At 40.8% G+C, this 25,225-nt stretch overlaps 1 protein-coding gene across 2 annotated transcripts in view; it reads left to right on the plus strand.

Moving 5' to 3' along the window:
• Window positions 1-25,225, plus strand: part of JARID2 (jumonji and AT-rich interaction domain containing 2) — a 120,554-nt gene that overhangs the window by 30,228 nt on the left and 65,101 nt on the right. For both annotated transcript variants that reach the window (XM_072152634.1, XM_072152632.1), the window contains exon 2: window positions 20,806-20,941. In XM_072152634.1, coding sequence (XP_072008735.1) covers window positions 20,806-20,941 — 136 coding nt within the window. The remainder of the gene's footprint in view (window positions 1-20,805; window positions 20,942-25,225) is intronic.

The raw sequence follows: 25,225 nt of genomic DNA on the forward strand, positions 1-25,225 counted from the left end.
CTATCTAAAGGGCTTTTAACCATTTTACAAGGCATTATTGGGATCTTTTCCCTTACCTCTCCACTGACATTAGTGTTGTCTCAAAGGAGAGAATAGTTATGTTGCTGTATAGAGGATTGGAAAAATAGGAATCCATTGCCCATTGACAGTCTACTTCCAGCTTATTAAATATTCATGTCTCAGCTGGTGATGTAGGAAGAAGGCTTTGCCAATCCTGGCGTGTCGGCCAGCAGAGCAGAATAATCAGTTTGAGCCATGAAATACATTTCCTATTTGTTAATGTTTTTCCTTCATCCAGCATTGCCATAGCTAAGGAACTGTAGGCATTGTGCTTCCTGCTAAAACGGTCTCAACAGTTTCATTTTATGCTGTGCATTTATTGTATAACAATGGAGGTTCAGGCATCTCGGTACAGATCTGGGGCACAGAAGCCATTATGGGCATTGCGATATTTCACTGGCAGCTGGTTGTTAGGAGCTGCAGTCACACCTACAAGCAACTGCAGCGCTTGCGTGTTCAGTAATACTAGTAATAAGTCTGCCAGTTTTACATCTTCTTAGCCTTGATATACACAGTGTCCTGTAGAATTGCTGGCCATGCAGGTTTGCACATATCTGCTCCATAACTGGTCAGATGCTTCAAATTGGTGTATAGAAAGTGGACGTCTGAGAAGCTATTAGCTTCAGATTACCCTGACCCCTTATCTGCAGTAGGAAGTCCATGTAATGTGGTGTTATGTGGTCAGGTAGGTTTGTGGATCCAGTGGAGGCCTGAGAATTCATGCACTTAGTAACAGTAGCTCTCATTCAACTTCTACACATCTTTGTACAGAAGCCACTAATACCGGATTATGTCATTTGTGTCTTTTTGTCCAGCTGCTTTGGAATACGAATGTTCGAACCCCATCAAGATTTTATTTTCTTTTAATAGCTTTCATCTTGTGTGGCCCAGGGTTGATTTTATGGTCTCTTTCCCTGTTCCTACCACCTTGTCCATATCCTGCAGCCTTTCAGTGAGGCCTGCATCATCCACTTGTGTGGTCAGGCCTTTACTAGGCAGCTCCTGAAATAGACCTTGTGTGCTGCTATATTTTTATTATCCATATAAACATGCTGGGATCATTTTTAGCTGCCATTTTATAAAGGATGTAGTCATATTAGTCACTATTAAGTCATTTGTAACTGCTTGTTTGGAGTGCTTGCGGTGTATGTTTTGTGCCATTCTTTTGTATTAACATCAAGTGTGAACCAGATGTGTATGGGGTCTGCGTGTCTCATATTACTTTCCTTCAAATGTAGAATCTCTTATCTTAAAGGAAATCTACCATCCAAATAAATCATGATAAACCAGGGGCACATGGTCATAGATCCAGGCACCGTGACTGGTGCTTATCATCTTATATTTGTTATCCATGGCCTCCCTCCTTTTAAAATCAACTTTTAAAATGATGCAAGACTGACACGTTTTGAGGGTTAAACCAAAACCGAGCAGTGCTGGGGTTTGTCAGTTTATTACGGTCTCCCCCTCCCCTCTGACTGATGTAATCTTGCTGATGTAATCAGTGGGAGGGTTGGAGTGCTCCTTGCACACTGTAACAGCCTGAGAATCTGCAGCACAAGGGGCTCTGGTAACTCCCCTCAGAGCCATTATTATTAAAGTTTGTTTTAGAAGCAAGAAGTCCATGGAAAATAAATATAAGAGGATTACCACAGTAACAGCACCTGGACCTAGAAATAGTTGTCCTTGGTTTATCATGTTTGATGGTAGATTTCCTTTAAAGGAAAGCAACCATTTGATTTAATGCATTATGAAGTAAACATACCTTGTGGATGCTGTAGCTACAGTGATGCAGGATCATATCTGTGCTGGGTGGTTTTGCTGATAAAACAATTATAACATTATGATAATGAAGCTGTTTTTCTACTGTGGCTGCTCAAGTGCTTCTCCTAGCACATTTAGTTATTCACTACAGGAGAGGATGATGTAATCCCTGGGTTGTGCCTGAATGCAGAATAATCAATTGCTGCACCATCCCCCAGCTGCTGTGTATGAGTGATCCAGCTCAGGTTGATTAGTCATGTCTTGTCTAACTCATGACTAAGCTACATGTGTAAGCTCTTTGTGTAATGTGTTTATGTAGGCAGCCAGCCGAACCCAGCTTTCCCAAGGTCCTGAATTTTATAATTGTTTTTTTCAACAAAACCTCTCAATTTGGGGATTAACCAAGATATGATCCTGCATCAGTAAAGATACAGCATTCTCAAGGTATGTTTGCTTCATAATGTAGGTTTCCTTTAAAGCAGCACAGCAACAGTTATTTTTTAGCTACAGTGCAGAAGAGACTGTTTATAAGAAACATAGAAACACACGTTTTAGTTTGTGACATTGCTATGTTGTTTACCACCTTGGATCATTTTTCATGTGATAAGGTTACACTTCCCATGATGCTTCTGGCTTTGCAGTGGGTGGAGTTTAATCAGCCATGTGATGGAGCTTCAATGTATTTCCTAGGCGCCACCTTTCTAGACCACCCCAACCTTTACCTTACTTTTTTCCACTCACAATGTATGATGTGCCATTCCTGTGACCCTTTTGTGCCCCCTTCCTTTAGCCTACACTTCTGTTTTTATAGCCATCAAATTTATATACACTCACATATACACTCACCGGCCACTTTATTAGGTACACCTGTCCAACTGCTCGTTAACACTTAATTTCTAATCAGCCAATCACATGGCGGCAACTCAGTGCATTTAGGCATGTAGACATGGTCAAGACAATCTCCTGCAGTTCAAACTGAGCATCAGTATGGGGAAGAAAGGTGATTTGAGTGCCTTTGAACGTGGCATGGTTGTTGGTGCCAGAAGGGCTGGTCTGAGTATTTCAGAAACTGCTGATCTACTGGGATTTTCACGCACAACCATCTCTAGGGTTTACAGAGAATGGTCCGAAAAAGAAACCATCCAGTGAGCGGCAGTTCTGTGGGCGGAAATGCCTTGTTGATGCCAGAGGTCAGAGGAGAATGGGCAGACTGGTTCGAGCTGATAGAAAGGCAACAGTGACTCAAATCGCCACCCGTTGCAACCAAGGTAGGCAGAAGAGCATCTTTGAATGCACAGTACGTCGAACTTTGAGGCAGATGGGCTACAGCAGCAGAAGACCACACCGAGTGCCACTCCTTTCAGCTAAGAACAGGAAACTGAGGCTACAATTTGCACAAGCTCATCGAAATTGGACAGTAGAAGATTGGAAAAACTTTGCCTGGTCTGATGAGTCTCTTTCTGCTGCGACATTCGGATGGTAGGGTCAGAATTTGGCGTCAACAACATGAAAGCATGGATCCATCCTGCCTTGTATCAACGGTTCAGGCTGGTGGTGGTGGTGTCATGGTGTGGGGAATATTTTCTTGACACTCTTTGGGCCCCTTGGTACCAATTGAGCATCGTTGCAACGCCACAGCCTACCTGAGTATTGTTGCTGACCATGTCCATCCCTTTATGACCACAATGTACCCAACATCTGATGGCTACTTTCAGCAGGATAATGCGCCATGTCATAAAGCTGGAATCATCTGACTGGTTTCTTGAACATGACAATGAGTTCACTCTACTCAAATGGCCTCCACAGTTACCAGATCTCAATCCAATAGAGCATCTTTGGGATGTGGTGGAACAGGAGATTCGCATCATGGATGTTCAGCCGACAAATCTGCGGCAACTGTGTGATGCCATCATGTCAATATGGACCAAAATCTCTGAGGAATGCTTCCAGCACCTTGTTGAATCTATGCCATGAAGAATTGAGGCAGTTCTGAAGGCAAAAGGGGGTCCAACCCGTTACTAGCATGGTGTACCTAATAAAGTGGACCGGTGAGTGTATGTAACCATCGGGCAGTATAAAGCGCCTTTTTCTGTTGCCCATCCTTATAATTCCCTTTTTCCTCTTTTATCTGTAGTGCTTTTGCCTCCCCATCCTCCCTAACTTGCTCCATTCTTGTTGTATCTCATAGCCTATGCATTAATAAAACTCCAGTCTATCTGGTTTTATCAGTGCACAATGATATATTCAGCAGCACTGGATGGATATACAAAACAAGGAGGGTGGTGCTTGCTGGGTGAGATGTAAGAGTTACTGGGGGAAGATCTAATGATGTAATGCGGTAGTTTACAGGACAGCAAGCTCCCATATTGAAAGGGTCACATGTGCAGCTGTTCACTCAACAAAACATGAACATTATTGTAGCCGGAGAAAGCAGGTAGAGAGGTGCCGAGCACGCCACAAACGTCAGACCGTTTCGCGCTGAAAGCACTTTCTCAGGTCTTTCAGCAGCTCCCTACCAAATTCTGGACTTGCTCACCTCGGTGTGCACCACCGAGTGAAGCTACTGTCGTTGCTTGTGATTCTTACGCCTGTCTAGGTGTATTGCCTGTGCATGAGGGACGCAGTGGCCTGCGCTTTTCCTTGTCTACTCTGGTTACTAATCATAATTGGAGTACACTGTCAGGGTGCAGTCGTGCATGGCGCTTGCATTGCATTTTGAAATGCATTGCCAGCACCCAGCAGCAGGGCTTGGCCCGATCAAATATGCGATCAGGCCGGACCGCGTTCACGTTTGCATAATAGCAGGTAAAGTAAGGTGCATATATTTTTCAGCTGATTTGAGGATCTTTCAGCAATCCTCCCTATGACTGTAATGGCTCCTGCATCAAATCTAGGCATATTGTTTTAACATAAATCTTTCTCCAGCCTCCTGATCTTTACTGACATGATGAGAGGCTGGGTGGGCTACTGACAGAGCAACCTCTTGACAGGCACTCCACTATTAAATCACCACAAAAAGGAAACCTTCGTTTACTAAAAGCCTCAAGCAGCCAAATATTTGCTTTCAGTGCAATTACTCTTGTTTAAGGAAACTGGCTATATTTAAAGATGCTTTGAAAATGTAGATTTTGTGTGACTTATGAGGATCAGTTCTTTAAATACACTCATCAGTGGAAACACTGTAGAGAGATGCAGTATATACGTCGCTGTTGAAAGGGAATCCTAAGTGGAGTCAGAAGGTGCTGGATTAGAATGGTAAACAAGTAAATTGCTATGAAATTCAGCTGTTATTTGGTTTGTTGCAATTGCTTTTGTATATTTTAAGAACACGTTTTATTTTATTTTCTTAAGCATTTACTTATATAGGAATCATAGAAAAATAAAAAGAACAACTCTTGAATACAATAATCATTAGAAAAAAAAATTGTCCGTAACAATATCTGTTCAATAATGCAATATAAAAAATAAAGGTTTTCTGACACTCATAACATAGACTTTCTGTTGGAAATGAGTTGTAAAGTATATACTGCTTATTAATTGTATATAGCTTATTTAAAAATATATATAGAAAACTGATGGCTTTAACCAATAAATGTGTGTTTACTATTTGGAGGATATGCATATAAGAATATTATGAAGTCATTCTAAAGCAAAATAGTGTCTGATTTTAAAACCAAAAGAATATATAGTAAAAAAAAAAAGCCTGGGGTATCTTGCATACACTGAGAGAGCCTAGAGCCATAGGTCTCAATAAAAGAGAATATAAAAATATATCAATCATTATAAAAAGTTTACAAAATAGTATGGAAAAAAAAATAGGCCCAGTAGCCTCCTTGTTGCTCCTACCCGAGGTCTTCGGCACGCAGCTGTGCGCCCTCGTCTGACGAACCTGCCGTGTCCGCAGAACAGCAGGCCCGTTCCTGCGCGGTCACTGCTCCGAAGCTGCACAGACGCAGGCCTGCGCAGGATCGTCGGACGAGGTTGAGGAGCTGCGCGCCGAAGATTTTGGGTAGGAGGAACAAAGAGGCTACTGGGGCGTGGAGTAGCCACGCTGTGTAACCTCCGCTCCGGCTACTCCACGCCCCAGTAGTCTCTTTACAAAATGTCCGTATTACGAGAATAAAAGTTACCATAAAAGTGCGGGGACGTGAGATTAGCCCTTAAAAGGGCTATCTTCACGCCCTATTGATCCACCTACCACTCGATCTATCTTTTATAGGTAGATTCGTGGTGGTAGGTTCCCTTTAAGGCGTTAATCGAAACAATGTAAAAATGTATCTGACATTTGACATTCTTGGAAACTAAGTCTAATTTAAAGTAAATATTGTCCTTTCAATCGACACTTAACCACACTCCCTTTAGTGTATAAATCAATGGCCTAACATAACTTAATTTGTTGAGATATATGTAATTTATGGTAGCGTTATGGCAGCATTTATTATAGCGAAAACAGCTAGTCTGGATTGGAAGTGCTGTGGAAGGTGTAATGTGTCCTAGGTGCACCTACCAAAATGTTTTTGATGTCAGGAGGAAGGTTAAATCAAAAAAGGTTTGCTTTGTGTCCAGCAGCCCAAAGCATTGGTATTTGGCAATCTATTTATACTGTGACCTTCAGCTCTGGTAACTTGCACTAGAAGAACTGCCTAAGAATGTATGAAATTATATGTGAGGTCTCTACATTCTGTTATTAAATCACGGTGCAGGTGGTCCATATTGTGAAAATTGTACAGCCTATGACTATTTCATGAATAATTTTGTTCCTCAGTTATTTTTGCTGGAAATTCATGATTGAAATGACCATTGAGTGTTACCAGTTGGGGGCGTGTGTCTACATGTTTTGGTTCTGTCCAAATGATGATTGTCATGGCTCGAGTGACACGCCCTCTGACATAGGGCCTGATAATGCCCAGCTATCAGTATGATCAGACAATTGGCACTATACTGACTGATCATACTGATAGACAATATTAAGTATATATACTTATCTCTTTTTTTTTTTTTATGTGGCAGATATTAGTAAAATCTACAGAAGCTAAATGAAAGTGTAGATAAACCCTGTACCCTGATGATCTAAGCACTTTGTCTGCACAGAGCATCCAGTACCACAGTGGAATCAGCTAGTGCTGCCCACACTCTGGAATAAAAATTCCAAGTAAGATTTCAAAGGAAGGGGTTAAACGTCATCTCTATTGTGTAAACATCACTAGGGGATTAGCTGTTTTTCATGGCCAAACCCATTTAAGGAAAAACATGTTACCAATAGCCAACATGATAACATTATTCAATCCATTGCTGCAAAATGGTTTGGCAATTATTTATCTGAGCAAAACAAAAACATGAAGCAGTGTGGAATGCAAATGAATGAATACTGTGTTGTCTAAATAAGGAGGCTGATTACGAGTGGGGTAAATAAATAATTGTGAATGGAAATGAAATCTGTCATGGTGTACTTGAAAATATGTTGCTGTTGCCGCACCGGGTGGAAAGCCCTCATGTGCCCCTTTATTTCTAGCACACATTCTCTTTGGCAGTGCATGTGTCAGATCCTCCAGATGATGCAGACCAGTGCACATTGATCTTGGCACACTGTGTGCGCTTGTTGGCCAAAGCAGGTTGTCAGGGATTTTGCTAACAAATCAATTAGCAAGTAGTAAATAGTTCTGAGGGCAACAAACGTAGTCACTCTGTCTGCCATTGACAAGAGACTGAATGTAGTCCGTACGTTGAGTGTGGAAGTTGGAGGCCAAGTGCTAGGAAATTCGAGTCGGTAACATGAGATCCTTTAGGTTAGTCACATAGGCTTATAACCATATAAACAGCTGCTATATCAAACCCAGTTATTTTGGGGTTAAGACCTAGCGTTATAAGGCACATTGTCACTCATTAACTGCTAATCTTTTAACAGCCTTCACCCTTGAGGAGGATCCTATAAGTGTTGACATGTGGTTAAAGGACATTTTCTAGACCACTGAAGGGCTTTAGCCCTCCTAATACACCCCCATTCCTCAATTAAATTGGTCACAACAGCAACCACTAGTGATTGGGAACAAATATTCTCAAGAAATGATTTTATGTACAGCATGCATGTATAGGGAGCGGCAAATCATTCATGGCCTTATAGCTTACATTTGTTGGCCTCGCATAACCCTGTCTACACAGAGCCATGGACCTCCTTTATTGCTGCATAAAAGATGTACTCGCCCCAGAATAGGCCAGTCGTTAGCCAAATATATATATAACATTTACAAATATATATATAACATTTACATACTCTTGGGGGTTTTATATTTCCTATCATTTCAATGATTTTTTTTTATTCTGCAAGTAGTTTCTTCTCCAATTTTGTGTACATGATTGGTGGTACAAACAACTTGCTATTTTACAATAATGTGGTCAGGAGATGACTTCTACTGGTTATCATTACAGCCTTGCAGTGCTGTGAAACTGGGTACAAATCCCAGGGTCAATATCTGCAAAGGGTTTGTGTGGGTGTCCTCTAATTTCCTCCACACTCCAAAACATACTGGTAGGTTGATTAGATTGTGAGCCCCATTGAGATGGGGACTGTTTTGGCAAGCTCTGTGTACCGTTTTGTAATTTATGATATATAGAGAGAGAGAGAGAGATATATAGATAGATAGAGATATATATAGATAGATAGAGAGATATATTATTCATACTTTTTTACCTATTATTCTAATTAGTTTTTAGATGAGTCGTAAAAGTGTTCTGTACATTACAGGAAGCGTCTACCTATTATGAAACGGACTCGGCAATCTGAGTAAAAACTGCTAGGCTGACTTTTTATATTGGCCTTTCATATAGTGCCATTATCTGTGACAAATAATGAGTCGCCAGTCCTGTTTTTTTTTGTTTGTTTGTTTGGTTTTTTTTTTGCTGGGATGATATGATTTTGGTTACTACTTGAGGCCACTTGGAAGAATTATAGGACCTGCTAAATTATAATAATGCAAACAAAAAAAGTGTTTGGAACATATTTTAACATTGTGGTCATTATGTGCAGCGTTTCAATGACCTTTCTGTAAGACAGTAAAAGGTCATTCAGCATTTTCACTGCTTCGTTTGTAGTCTGTTTACAAATTTTGTTTAATGGTTGGAGTTTACATTAACACTATTCACACGTGGGTCATGTGCCCCGATGGCAGAAGCTACGGTTAGTTATGTAAAAATCCTCATTCTTGTGGTGCTAGTTTCCTGCTGCCATGTCTCCTGCACAGAGCAGCACACACTGCACGTACTCAATGGCTGAGCATGCAGTTCTTCTGTATGGGTGGGGAGAAACATGGAGTCTCCTTGTTCCCTCGCTAGCAGTGTAGTTACTCTGTATTATTGCCATATAAAGGAATGGGCTAGGTCTGAAAGGTCAGCGATACATGATGTGTACTAGTATGTGCCTCCTTTCATGTGATTAGGGCAGATTACTTTCACTCCGGTCATGTTTCTAGACATGCTGTCTCCAGAGCTCCACGTTGCTGCTGCAGAGATCACTGGGCTTTCAGCTTTAATTGTCTTCTGGTTGGGAATAAAAGAGAGGAAGTGATTCTCTTACCAGCAAATCTATGAAAATGCGCCATGCAAATAGGAATCGTCTAAGGCTGCATTCACATTTTGCATTTACATTGCATTTTGAAACCCAATACAACAGCCAAGGAGAGGAGATTTGCCTTTATTACATCGCTGTTACAAAATGCATTATTAATTAAATGTGTTCAGATTGTTTTAACAAATCACAATTTTTAATGTGATCACATTTAACATCAAATTAATATCACGTTTTGTAAATGTTGACGGCAAATTTCAGCTGTTTTATTGTGTTTCATTGTGTGTGAACATGGCATGATGAGTACAGCTAATTTGTGAAATCGACGCCCAGGACTATATATTTGGGGAATGACAGACATTCTAACCTACAGAGAAGTTGTTCTTATGACTTTAATAAGGCTTATGTCTCACGGTTGATGTGCCGTGTCCTTTTGCTAGGGTTAGTGTTACCTGATGTGACTTCATGGAGGTGCCATATATACGACTGTTTACCTTGACGAGTGATTTGTAACTTATCAAACCAAACAGAAAGACAGGCTCTACCTATAGTCATACAATTGTGTAAAATCCCTGCATCCCATAGAGACTTAAGCCAACAAAGAGAAAAAGGGATGCATACATGGGATTAACAAAATATATCAATCGTTTATTGAGAAAATCATTAGAATACAGGACAATATTAAAACACTTAAAAAATACGGAGGGCCACAAATGGACCCTTCACCCCATACTGCAACATGTAAACAATGCTCAATGAAATGTAATGGTGAAAAACGCCAAAAAAAAATAATCCAAGTGGCAAAATGTACAAAATCAAAAAGCGGTCTGCCTGCAGCCTTGGAGTTTTTCACCATTACATTTCATTGAGCATTGTTTGTGAAGTGAAGAGAGGAGGATCAGCTAGACAGTCTGAAACACAGGAGGAAGACTATTTACTTCTGTGTGCTATGTCTCCTCCATTCTCTGTATTCTTCATGCCCCACTGTCCTAGGAAGAGGGGAGAATGATGGCATCTGCTGAACCTGGCTCACAATCCACCTTAGCTGGTAGTGTAAGATAAGGCTGTATTAGATTATAGGTCTATCTGTGTAACAGTGCATATGTGTATTTGTAAGTATATGTAATAATTTGTGTGCTAGAACTGATAGTGAGGAGAACTCTGCCTTATGGGAAGGGTGAAGAAGCTGTGCTGGCCTCATTGACCTCAGGTGATGTCCACTTTAGGAGAAGCTGTATACGATTTTAGAAGTAAGTGCACATTCACATGACCATAATGCGGGCAGTGATCTGGATGAGATCACGGCACCCATTTAGGTCTATAGCACTCGATTATGGTGCAGTGGGAGCGCATGTGTCACACCGCATAGTGACCAAGTCGGGTGGCCACACCACAAACTATAGGACAGTGATGGTAAACCTTTTAGAGTCCAAGTGCCCAAGCTGCAACCCAAAACCCTGCTTATTTATCGCGAGGTGCCCACCAAAAATTAAAGCAGTAACTTAATGCTCCCTGTTCAACAACTTTCAATTATTTTGGCCTCCTGAGGACAGCAACACAGTAGAAAGATGGAAAATTTTCATCATTTTAGCTTCTTTCCAGTTTCCCTATGTACACAGAGAATTGTAGGGCCAGCAGGAGGTCCTCCAAAAATAATTCGTCCCTCTCTACTCATTCTCCCTATACAGTCCCAATTAGCAAAGTCAGTATCAAAATATGACTGAAAGCAGCATCTATTAAGTTGCTTGGAACTGCAGGAAGATTCCTTGAGTCTTGTCTGGTGTGCTGGGGCGATGCCCCGGGTGCCCCCAGAAAGGGCTCTGAGTGTCGCCTCTGGCACCCGTGCCATAGGTTCGCCACCACTGCTATAGGACATATTCTATATTTGGGTGGATTTGCAGTACGTCTTTGCTAGCCTTTCAGTGGAGGGGTGTGGAGCGCTCACTCCCTATCCCTTCTCCCTCCGACCAAGTGCTTGTCTGAGATCCATTCTAGGCAAGCCCAGAGCCCTGTGGGTGTAGCCTTAGGGTGAAGACACACATGGCGTTTTTGGGCCGTTTTTACTAAGTGCGTTTTCAGATCGTTAAACGCATCCGTTTTTTAAAAACGCATGCGTTATTGTCCGGTTTTCATTGCGCAATTTCGGGAAAACTGACAAAAATGCATGCTTTTTTAATGCATGCGTTTTTAACGATCTGAAAACGCACTTAGTAAAAACAGCCCAAAAACGCCATGTGTGTCTTCACCCTTAGGTTGACAGATGTGAGGCTTGATCTAAGGCTAGGAAAAAGCCAGCAGCATGATATAGTCTTGTTAGAATTGTTGTCAAAAGTGCTAAGACTTCAGTGTTATGCTTTAACAAGACATAAGGGGAATGTTTGTGTCGTCTGTGTTGTTATTTAATTATTTTTTTCTGTATCAATACCCACTTTTTGTACTGCCAGATGACTTATTTTACTGTTGCATCCACAACATAATGGCTTATTTTTATTTTTTCATTGCACATTGCTGCAGGTTTTTAGTATTTTGTTGGGGTATTTGGGCAGTGTCTTGGCCCTCGACCTGTACAGTGCTTTCCAGATTGCCCCTGCTGGTGAGCCAATATTTAATGTTCCCATACAGTCGGTCATTAAATCATGAGTCCCCTGTTTTGTTGATGCCGCTTGTGTCCCCTCTTATTCTTTTGGTGTAGCGAGATGCCTGCTCTAATTAGGGCAACGATTAAGTTCATGGCTTGTTGAGCAGATTAGCGTTCTTTCATAGTTTCCTTTTTTTCTCTTGTATTTCCCTTTCTCTACATTGTTTGTGTGTCTGCACCTGTATACACGTTGGTGTGAAAAGCCTCCCTACCCACTGCGAGGCCTGTGCTGGACTTGTGGATTGCACACAAAGACTCTGCCCCGCAGTTGAATCCACTTTCCCTTCCAATCCTAGGACTGGTAATTGCCACAGATGCTTCTGCCCCTCCCTTACCACGCTCACTTTTGTTTCATTCTTTGCCCTCTCTAACAGCTCCACATGTTGATTACGTGACTAAAATTTCATTTTTGCCATTTGGCTGTAATTGGCTTTGGATTGTTTCATGCTTGTTTGCAAGTGCTATGAATTTTTTTTCATTTAGTAGTACAGTATGTCATAGTTCAGCTGGAAGTATATGGATAGATGCAAACCTGATGGCTCTCCTGTATCTCCCTTTATTTGTGCATCTTACTTTCGTAGTATTTGATCATATATTTTATCAGGAATATGGGGAAAGGATGCGACATGTTCATCAATTGACCTAACACTTCTGCAGAATGAAACATTAGGTTTGTATGTGTGTATATGTATTATAATTTTTTTTTCTTCCTAGGTGTTTATAAATATTATAAATATATAATTATAATAATAATAATAATAATAAAATAATTTAAGCTGCTCATAAGTAGTTTTCACAATTGAATATTTAGGAGTATATCCCAAAGCATACCTTCAACCTTTGCATTTGGCAGACTGTTGTTTTTGATTGAGGGTTGGTGCTGCCTGGCATGGCCCCATAGCAGATTTCTGCATTAGGCCCCCTTCCCTTTAAAAAGGTGTCTATGGGCAGCTGAGTTGTTAAGTAGGCGGGTAGTTGGTTGTGGGGTCAGCGGGCGGCTGGATGTGGGAAGTGGGTGTGCCGGCATGCTACAGGCTGTAGACCAGGTTCATAGGCGGGCTTTGTTGCTCTGCATTGGCACCCTTGTCAGGAGGAAGGGAGAGAGAGACCGTGCTCGGGAGAGCTACATTGATAATTTTGACTCCATTGTCTATCCCGGGCCCCTAAGCAACGTAGGCCCCTAGCGTACACTGCTTCCTGACGCACAATTTATGAGGTATAATCCATGTTTAGAATTACTTGCAAAGTGACCTAAAGTCTTTATGGTCATGAGTTAAAGGTCCTATAGTGGTTCAAAACACAATAAATGAAGTAGGTAGTGTTTGTGTGAGTTTAAAACAGAATTATTTATTAGATATGAATACAAATATTATATTCAGTTGTTATATATTGTGTACACTCTAAGATTGTAAACTATTACAGTGCACTGATATATCACATACTGTAGTATGAGGTGGCCATTCCATCTTCATTCCTACTCGGCCGCATCTGAGATAATGCTCCCGCACAGCCGGCCGGCGATGGGTGACGTCACTGCTCTCGGCACCTGAAGGAGGACGGATACAATGAAGGAGGCGTGAATATTTAAACATCTGAAGCCATCGCCCTTCTGAAGATGACTTAGGGGTAGCAACGGAGGGCTATCTACTTAATCGTTTTTTTTAGAGAAACTAAAGATCGCCATGCCTAACTAAAATATGTGCCCGCATCAGTATTAAATAGCCTACTGGGTGGTCTGCTCGCATGATTTCATCATGCCAGCAGTGATAGGTTTCTTTTAAGCTACACACTTCCAAGTGGTAAATCCATCTACATTCTGCTTTTAGAATGTTCTGCTCCCATTTCCCTGCCTCTGATTGGATCCACATAAATCTGATGGCCCTTGGATTTCCATCATGGATCAGATTACTATGTCTGCATATTGGTGTATCCTTCTTATTGACAATATTACCATAATGATCTCTCATCCTCTTTTTGCAACCTAATCAAGGTCTATCTTATAGACTTTACCAGTCACGGGAGGCCACCAATTCCTTTGTGGGTCTTTATGATTTCGCTCTAGGTCAGTGGTGGTTAACCTATGGCACTGGTGCCAGAGGTGGCACTCAGAGCCCTTTCTGTGGGCTCTCAGGCCATCACCAGAGATGACTCCTGGCATCTTCCTGCAGTCACAGACAGCCCAGGACTTGTTGTGCACATAGCTATTTTAAAGTGACAGTGCTACCTTGGACTACTGGAGCAGTGGGAAGGTGTGGACAGATCTGGATCATCATTGTAGCTCCTGCTCCGGCCCTGACAATTCTTCCTGTTTATTAGACCCTGGAGGGAAGCTACAATGATCATCCAAATTTCTTCTATTTTCTGCTTTATTGGTGTCCTAACAGTGCTGGTATCAATTAATGCTGTGACAGAGAATGGAGTATAAATCACAAATTAAATTTCTGTGTTGGCACTTTGCGATAAATAAGTGGGTCTTGGTTGTGGTTTCGGCACTCGGTCTCTAAAAGGTTTGCCATAACTGCTCTAGGTGGTTTCTTAGATTTCTACACTTCCTAAAGGTGATCAGTGACCTAGGACCCAATATTCAGATATTCATAAAAGGTGAGGTCAAAGGTGAACGCAGTGCAAATGCCATGTAAACGCAAGCACCACCTAAATGCAAGTGCAACATTGTGTGTACATTTCATTTACCTCACAATGTATGGTAAATGGTAGGAACGAACAGACCGTCTAGGGCTAAAGTGCCCCAGAGTGTCTAAAAATAGTAAAAAAAAATAAATAAAAAAGAATTAAAAAATAATCCTAAAAATTCTAATCACCCCCCCCCCCCTTCCCTAGAACTGATATAAAACGTAATAATGAAAATCAAAAAGTCACTTGGCATTCATTTAATGCAGGCTGCACATGAACATGCTTGGTCCGTGGAAACATGTCGTGTCAGTGGTTGGATTCCAAAAGCACAGCACAGTGCAGTGGACAAGAGTTCTCCATCATTGAGAAATATGATACCAGTTGTCGCTGTCTACCGGCCAAACAGCAGCGTGGAAATCGTATCCACTGCTATGGTTCTACAGAATTGGGTTTTAACCTCTTTCTTAACTTGTGATAGCTTATCCATCAGGACCTAATTTATGATTAACCTTGTTAGGCCTGGATGTGTTCTAGCCACCCAGCCTGCCATGTTGATGCATCGGCACCCTCAAATCATGGGCTGTTGGGAGCCAATGCCCAGTGGTCGCAGGGTAAATATGTTAGGCTCCTTCTCCAATCGCTTGGGCTCAGCATCAGCAACCACTTTGTGCTTTATAGGCTATAACATGCTTATTTTCAAAAATCATAGAGGATGTGCTGCTGACAAATTGTAACCTGTATGGAAATGAGCGATTGCTTTCATCTATGCTGTTTGCATGACAGCGCTAGTTATAGGCTGTGTATCCACCTGTATATTACTGTACTATGAGCTTCCTATGTTTATTCTGTATGATGGATGTACATTATTGTAGGAGCTGGGGCAGCATGGAGTCAATCACATTCCATGGCTCCAAGTGTCAGTCTGGAAACCTTCTCTTGTAGCTTTATTATAGCAGGTTCTGACCTTGTAAGTTGAAGCCTTTCAGTAATTCGCCCTCTAGTTGTTTCTGGAGAGCAATGAAGGTATTCATGCAATTTTCTAAGTAGAAACATGTGTTTTTCAGGCCTTTCCTCCTTTTGTTAAAATGCTGATGTGTTAAACAGGAGATGCAAATGGCACATACACAGGGAGGGTAGAAAGCAGTGGTGGTGTTAAGTAATGCACCAGGCATAAAGCTTTTATGATCCAACCTAATCTCCTCTGTTCTGCATGTGACGGCCTTCTATGCTGTTCTAGATACATGGGAAATGGAGCAGCAAATGTTATTTAGAGGAAATCTGGCTTAATCTGGCACAAGCTCATGATGATGTGCATTCAGCAAGCTGAACAATATCGAGCCTTTTCTAGAAAATTCTTCCATCAGCCCCCCTATTGCTTCCATCAGCAGGCTTGGACCTTTAAATCGGCAGCAGGGGAGAGGCGCTGTTTACAATGGAGATGCTGACTTGTAAATTCAGACTCTCCCACATGATTATACTGTGACTCACACGGAAAAGAATCTACCATGTCAAATCTGACTGCCAGCTACTGTAATGTAACAAGCCTTTATTCTGCTGAGCAATAGCAAGTCTGAAGCTCTTACATCACTGAAAATGAGCGTATACCCAGTGATGAATATGTGCTGCAATACATCTATTAATGTTATTGCAATTTAATTTATTCCGTGAAGCAAATGTTCCTAGTCCATTTACATGCTGTGGTGATCCATTGCAGCATGCTTGGTGCATTATTCCATTGTCATAGATTGTCCTGTTTCCTTGCCATCCTGTTCCACTTCCTGTTCTTTGTCATCAGCTTCAATAATTAGTAGGATAGCAGGACGCTGGCACTGTAACATATACACTAAAGGTTGTTAGGATATTATTCTAATAAACTGCGAGTTCCTATGCTAAAGGTACAGTCGCTGCATTCTTTATTTTATCTGAGAAATGCCTTTAAAGCAGCACATCAATTTAACAGAAGGGATTTCCAAATACATATAAAAAGGCCTAATAAAGTCTCCTTACTTAGAGGTCACAGAGGGACAGACATATCCACAGTCCTTGGATGTAGCAGTACATCTTTTAGGAGAGGAACCATGAGAGTCTGCAGCTTTCCTACAAGATCTACACTGATTGGTTAAAGTTGTTGACTACCAAAGTCAAATCTGCAAGGAAGCTTCAGATTTTTTGTGGAACCCCCCACAATACTGCTCTAGCCTATATTAACCCTTTACCCTCACTTCCAATACACATGGTGTATGGACTACTTCGAGCAAAATGAACGTTCTATGTGGAGATTTGCACAATTATAATTTTTCTACCAGCCAATAGCAAAACGTCTTTGGGGTGCTTATCACGTGTTTTGTCCGATATCATTGAACATGTATGGTCACTGAATAACACTGAATTGCGTACGGCTACAAATGACCTGATATACAGCTATCTAATGTGTGTGGGCATTTGTACATTGTCCATGTTGATTTAAGCGATCTTGGTAAAACTCCATACAGTGAGGTACTGTCCAACCGTATTTTACTTCCATTTCTAGCACAGTGTAGCACATGACTGGGGTATATTGTAGACAGAAAGCATGCCAGCGCCAAGAAACATAAGGTTTGCAGCTTTGTAAAACCACTCTTCCTGCTGCGGTTGGTGTGGAATTAAGGCCCAAAAAAGTTCTTACACCTATTTTTAAAGTGTGCAAACAGCAGTGATGGATTTTTCTAGAAATAAAGCAACGAGTAGCTTCTGTATGCATACACACACAAACTGCACTTCCTTTTATGTACTGTATGTGCTGACACAGTCTCTGTATACTGAAATCCAATGGCTAGTATGTCGCTAATACTTTTTTTGAATCTAAACGCTGAAAAAGGTCAAACTTAAAGCCCCAAAAGATCACTTAACCTAATTCTGCATTTGTTTCCATGGGCTCATTTTGGAGAGGTTTGAGCTGTAGAAGTGAGATCTGTCAGTTTTTATGGCAGACAGGAATTCCAGCACAGCAGGTAATGACTTTACATTGTGCCTGTAATAAATAATGGATCAGTAGAGATTCATTAACTAAAAGGGAAATAATCAACAGAGCTGCAGGTTAATATCACCAGTGTTTGTTTAGAAGCAGCATTCACTCGAAAGGCACATCACATATTTACAGAGGACCTTACACCACCTCCATCAGCTCCAACTCTTTGTAGTCTTTTTAATTGGCATTGAGCTGCAAATTTTGACATTTTAAAAAATACTTTTTATCTCTAGACTGGGTAATCAAATGTATTACTTTATGATCTCTGTCTGTTCCCACTGACAGTCACGAGCCTATATTAGGTGCTGGGATTATGCTACTTAGCCCACCTACAGTCCAATGGGTGGTACTTAGCTGGGGCAGAGAAGCTGGCACTGCCCATATGACAATAGAGAGATGGAAATGCTTATTGCTCTGATGTGGGGAGTAGTGAATACATTCCAAGTATTCCGTAATTGGTGAAACAATGCTAATTAAAGTATGTTTTATGTATGTGTTCGGCACATAGACCAGGACAGTTGCCTTTTGGTCTCCATCTGACCAGTATACATTAAACCTGAAGGGAAACCTAGGATAGATAGACCTAGCAAGCTACATTTTTCCATCCTGCTCCCTTCTATTGAGTGATGTATACACTCACTTGAGGCCATAATAGCCTATGGCGGATAGTTTCAACAGCATTGCACCCGCCCTGGCCTTCACTGAGTGATGTAACTGTCCATGAAAGGAGAGTTTCCTCACTGGGGGAACACCCTGAACATCGGCAGCAGCCAAACAATATCTTCTACCCATGTTCCTCCTCCCATTCAGACCGAAGGGGGGGGTACATAAGCACTGTAAAAGCTTAGTGTGATACCTCCTAGACCTGTGTTCTAAACACAACCCCACAATCTACCCCGCATATCCTTACAAGGAAAGGTTTTTTTCTTAAAAGTTTTCTTTAAAAAAAAAAAAAATTAGCTTTTATTTTAAAAGAAAAAATTTATCCTGACTAAAATTGTCACTGTACATGTGGCTGCCTAGACTACTGGCTAATATGTCTGACAAGTTAAAACTCTACAAAGACGACTTGGCATCCTACCAGTGTATTTTTAAGAAGACTCAGCTGGTGGTCGGAATACTCAAGACTTGAGCTGTGCCAAAATCGTTTTCTTGCAGCCACTCTTAAGCGGCTTCTAAATCTGCACAAAAAAACTGAATTCTCACCTCTGATAATAAATAAATGTAAATCCTGAAATAAGAAGCTAGCAGTATCCATAGCGTTCAATAAGGATTCAATCAACCATCATATGGCAGAAATGTGCATGTGCTGCTCAAATGAGTCCATTATTTTGTTGCTTCCTTGATGTGAAGTTTACAGCATGCTAAGGTGGCCGCATTATGGAAATCGGCCAGTATTGTGCCAGTTGCAGAAAAGAGTAGATCGACTGAGAAAAACTATTTCCGCCCCATTTCATTACAGTTTTTAATTATGAAATGTCTTGAGGTTAGTTTTACAGTACCTAATGGCGTTCAACAACACATAGACCCTATGCAGTTTGTATAAACAAGGGTATTGGTGTTGAAGATGCTTTGATACACATGCCGCACAGGGTCTATAATCATCTGGAAAATTGAATTACCTTTTGTCAATCGAAGTAGTGCCTTTAAAATGATCGAACCCTGCACCCTGGGATTGAAGCTTTACTCTACGAACATGGTAGATTTGATGATGAAATGGATCTTGACTATCTGACTGTGTCAGAGTGAGGTCCTTTGTAATGTTGGAGTTCCACAAGGCATTGTCCTGGCCCCATTTTTTGTGTGGCATCTGTACGCAAATACATGACTGGACACTGAATCATGTTTTATGCATGGTTTATTTTATTTGGGAAAACTGGAAGGAAATGTAGGGAACTCCTATTACGGTAGGAGAGAATATTAAACCAGAGAGGGGTATTTAATATCTAGTTAATGTAGATCATAAACTGTACTGGCACTACCATATTGAAAAGCAAATTTTAAAAAAGGGATGAATCGTCCTATAATTCTTTTAAAGATTTCTGTGGTCTTTTAAAATTTGTAGCTGGTTGTTAGTGTTTTTCCTGGATAGACGTAGAGAGTATTATTATTATTATTATTATTTTTTTTTTTGCTGTTGCATGTTTGGGTACTGGAATTAACGTTTTAGCTAGATCTCGGATCGACAAGTTTTATACAAAGCGCTAGTTCTATTGTGGCTCTCGGGGTTAGAGTCTTGGGATAGTGTAGTAGACAGAAGAGTAGTTACTTGTTTTCAGAAAATTGTTGCCAATTACAATCGCCCTATGTATAGTACTGTAGAGTGTTATCAAAGTCAATTTAGTAATGGATACATGCAAATACTATGCAAAACTGAGAAGATTGTCCCGTCCAAGTACATTTTCCAGTGATGTCTTAGTAATGGTTTTATGCTTTATGCATCGTATTTGATATTTTTATGGACAGAATTATTGGTTTTACTTTGTAGTAGTGTATGTTTGTATTATCGCTAAAGCTGTCGTCGGACTCCAAAATTTCCCTTTTGGGACAAATATAATAGTATTAATGATTTATTATGTAATGCAGATCTTTTGCTTTGGCATTTGCAATATACAACAGTTTTGACTCTCATGTATATGACTTTCATAGTATGTATTTGTCTGTATAGGTTGATTCTATATTTAGAGCACTCGAACATTTATTCTGTCTCTGGAGGTTACTACTAAAACCATACATACCTTGAGAATCATTTCCAGCTGCTCCTCTGTGTGCTGAGTATGCAATGATTTATCCCTTTTCCCCTCTGAGAAGACCCTAAAGTCAAAGGCCACTTGATGAGTGAAGAAGTTACACAGAGCTTGGAGTTCAACCAGAATCATGAGCTCAGGGTAGATCCCGAGGTTAAGTGATAACTAAGACTGTGTTGTTCAGTAATGCGATCACTAGGACTCTCCTAGTAGCTGTTTATGTGACTATGCAAAGGTTAATTGGGTAAAAAAAATAAACTAAAAACTACCCACAGACCATAAGTTAATTCGGAGAAAGGTATTTATTCGAAAATGTTCTATTCCTCTTAAAGGGATCTCTGCTTTTCATGCATTCTGACCTGTGGTGAGATTTACATGAATGTTTTCCTGTGTATTATAGGATGACAGTGATGGTATCCCATGGTCAGAAGAACGAGTGGTGCGCAAGGTGCTATATCTGTCTCTTAAAGAGTTCAAGACTGCACAGAAGAGACAAAGTGATGACTGCATTAATGGGAACTTCAAAACCCCAAAAGGTGAGTCTGCCTTGATATCTCTATACAATCTCTATGTCACCGTTTAACCTTGTTAAAGCCCACTTATTATCACCTAGATGTAGCTATCACCTGGATGTAGTGTCTGCCTCATCTGGGACCTTCTGAATACTGTATCTTCCATGGTGTGTAGATGTATGTTTTTGGACAATTCCTGTCCCTTTTGACCGCCAAAGACGGTGTTCCTCATAACCAGCTGCAGTCATTGGTCTAAAAGCCAGAACCCAGCAGCAGGATTCTTACATAGGGAATCTTTCATTTACTGACATCAATGCATTTAATAATAATATGGGTTGGTGTCGCACGTTAGCGCTTTGATTCCATTGTGTTATGTAATCAAAGCGCATTGGGGCGGCCAATTGCATATGCGTTTGCATGCAAGCACACGCAATCAGCAATCGGCGCCGTGTCTTGTATTGTGAAAATGCAAGACACGAGCCGCTTATTGCTGATCGCATTCATTTGCATACAAACCCATATTTGATCATCCATGGGCCATCCCAGTGCGCTTTGATTCCGTTAAAAGCTGAATCAAAGCGCTAACGTGTGACACCACCATTAGGCCTCTTGATGGATCCGTCGAGGTGCGATTATTTCAGGGCTTCTGTGCCATTTTTCTGACATAGAAACCCTGATAAATGTCCTCATAAAGTTTGTGATTTTTCAGTGTTTTTTTTCCTCATTTATGTATTTATGTGATAATAGTTTAAGACACTTTAACTCAAGTGATTTTGAATGCAGTTAGACATTCCAAAACCAAGGTGCTATTTCAGCTCAAATGGAGCTTTTGAAGGCCTATTTTTGAGAACCATTTTCCCTAGATAACCTCATTTTGTAAACTGCTTCCCTCAAAATATTCCAAACGGATGTTTAACTCTTGAAATATATCACAAGAACTAAAACAAAATAGAGGTGTAATTTAAAGTGTATCTAAACCTTTTAAAGCAATTTCCTTTATTTCAGAAATGAATAGAGCAGGTAAGAAGTAAACTTCAGTGCAGAGGTTGCCAAGGCATACAAATTTTTTATATACAGGTTTAACCCCTTTTGGACTTGTTTAATTCCAAAAAGTTTGGTGTGGTGAAAATGCCAAAAATTTTTTTTCGCATGCTCCGGTTTTACGGTTTTCACTGTGAACTCAAAATGGTGCCTCTCCTTTATGCAATGGGTCTGTACGATCACAGGCAAAAGTTATATGTGATGGGAGATAAAAGAAATTTCAAATCTTTTGCAAGATTTTGCCAAATTCTGAGGCCAATAACTTTTTCATACTTGTACGGAGCTGTCTAGGGTAATTTTTTTGAGGATGTGCTGATATTTTAATTTATGGCAATTTGGGACCTATATAACCATTTAATGATTTTATATTTTGTTTTCAATAGTTTATATTTTTCCAATCGAATAACACAGTGAGCAAGTATAATAGCAGGGAAGCCTATGCAAAGGCCCACCTCATACATAGCGTTTCAGATTAGTATATATCAATGCCATAAAGACAAAATCTGAAGAGTTCTATAAAAAGCCTATACATTCTCTCACTCTTATACTCTGAATGGGGGAGGACAGACACATGAGGGAGGGCGAAAGGACAGGAACGGAAAACCAAACCATGGGAGCATAATTTTAAAAGCATAGGTAACCATAGGTCTTGCCACACTTCAGTAAACAGAGTCTCCTTATCATGTAACATACAATGTAATCTGCCATTGATCACAATCCAGTTCCTCTAAGATTTTACAAGCTGTAAGGGGATAGTGGCCTTTTCCCACAAAGTTGCTATTGCAACCTTCGCTTCCAAGAAGAGATAAGATATGAACTTGTGTTTGTGTAACCGCAGGAATGGTTGCTTTCTGCATCGCATAAGAGAGGAATAACGTCAAGTTGACCCAATTGATTGGTTACAACATGATAAAGATTCTCCAAAATCCACGCATTTTGGGATATTCCCACCGTATATGGGAGTATGTTCCAATTCCTCCACAGCTTCGAAAGCAAGCTCTAAAGGCGAGACCGTCCGGAACATCAACGCCAAACATGCTGTGTTGATTGAACACATTCAAACACTAAAAGATGCAGCCATGTAAGATGGTTTGCCCTCAGGGGTAATTTTGCACCGATAACAGAATTTTGAGCGCTATACGATACCCAGAAAAGTAACACACAACTCGATACCAATATGTTGCTTTCAAGAATAAAAAATTACTTTTTGAATGTTTAGGGTTTGGTCACATGGGGCGTTTATTAAGAAATTCAATGCAACCATCTAGCGTCAGGGCTCAGCCTAATCGCATATGCATGTAACACATGCGATCAGTAACAGTCAGCCAGTGTTTTGCCAGGAGAGGTCTAGTGTTTTATGATAGTATAAATAATATATTTTAGGACTCATTTAGACTGGCATATTTGATGTCTGTATGCCATTCACAAAAAAGATAGCAAATGGAGCCATTATATCCTAATGGGTCTGTTCACATGTCTGTTTTTTTCATGGATGTGTAAGACCGTGAGAAAAAAATTGCAGCATGCGGACCATGTACATCCATAGAAGTCAATGCATCTGCAAAAAAATGGGCCGGCATGACATCCGTGTGCAGACTTTTTTTTTTTTTTTTCCTGAAATGTTGCCAGGCAACCAACTGAGCCGGCCAAGAAGTACTGTATTTTTCGGACTATAAGGCGCACCATCAATAAATGCCGGCTAAAGCATCTAGGTTCAGATATAAGGCGCACTGGATTATAAGACACACCTGATAATAAGGATGAATGACCAGCAGGTGGCAGACTTGTGCACAGTTCAAGGCAGCTGTTGTCTGTAAGTATGGTTCATATATAAGGCGCACTAGACTATAAGGCGCACCTTTGATTTCTGAGAAACTCAAAGGATTTTTTGTGTGCCTTATAGTCTGAAAAATGTGGTAGATTCGGAAACCTTTTTTTTTTTTGCGTATCTGAAAAAAATTAAAGGCATATGGTTTTAGAAAAAAAAATGGGTACTATAAGGACTGAGCACAGACATTTTTTGCAGGTGCGCAGCAGACACGCCTGTGCCCTTATTTTTTGCCTGAGGGTGATGGCACATGTGGCGTTTTGTCACAGAACCAAAGCAATGCACAAAAAATGGCCGATATACATATCGATCAAAATGTATCCAAAAGTAATACATTTTATTGATATTGAAGGACAAACAAAAATACAAAACAAACATCTAAAAACATTTAAAACAATAATTTACAAAAGATGACAAGAGTGGAGAGCCCGGTATGGATCATCCACAGATAACCTCTATCCAGATACAGTATACAGTCTAAATACCTCTCTCCAAATTGGTTGTATGCAAGAAATACATATGCACTTACAAGTCCAAGATAAAAAGTATGTATAACGCCCCAGCCAACAAACTGCAGGAACAAGTGTAAAGTAATAAATTATTTTAGCCTCACCAGGGAACTGTAAAACATAATCCAATGGTAACCGGTTGCTCTATAGCAGTGGTTCTCAACCTTTCTAATGCTGTGACCCCGCAATACAGTTCCACATGTTGCGGGGACCCCAAATGATGCGATTTGCAGTAAAAATGCAATAAAATTGCGTCTCCGATGGCTTTAGGCGACCCCCGGTTTTGGTTGTTCGACCCCCGCTGGGGTCGCAACCCACAGGTTGAGAACCACTGCTCTATAGAAAGTGCAAGTGCTTGAATATCAAACAAGCCATCCTTTCTGTGGGCACTCAGACCATCACCAGAGATGACTCCAGGTATCTTCCTGCAGTCCCAGACAGCCCAGGACTTGCTGTGCCCAGAGGTATTTTAAAGTGACAGTTCTACCTGGGACTATTTTCTGCTTTATTGGTGTCCTCAGGGGCTGGTATCAATGAAAACTGTGACGGAGAAGGGAGTATAAATCACAAATTAAATTTCTGTGTTGCCACTTTGCCATAAATAAGCGGGTCTTTGTTGTAGTTTGGGCACTCGGCCTGTAAAAGGTTTGCCATCACTGATGTAGGGTATGGTAAATGATGCCTAGTGAAAGAAGATAAAGTGCTAATGTGCAGCCACGTGCAACCAAAACTGGGTTCCTACAATGTATCAAAAGTCAAAAGAGAACTCCTGCAGAGCTGGCAAATGGGTGGAGATGAGGCAGGATACGAGGTGAACGGCTCCCCGCGTGAATCGTAGTCTAGAGGACGACTTCCTCAGGGGTAAGTGTACATGTGGCGTTTTTGAACGCATTTTTGGCCCGTTTTTAAACCGTCCGTAAAAAAAACACA

This window comes from Engystomops pustulosus, chromosome 5, assembly GCF_040894005.1.
Source record: "Engystomops pustulosus chromosome 5, aEngPut4.maternal, whole genome shotgun sequence".
Taxonomy (NCBI): domain Eukaryota; kingdom Metazoa; phylum Chordata; class Amphibia; order Anura; family Leptodactylidae; genus Engystomops; species Engystomops pustulosus.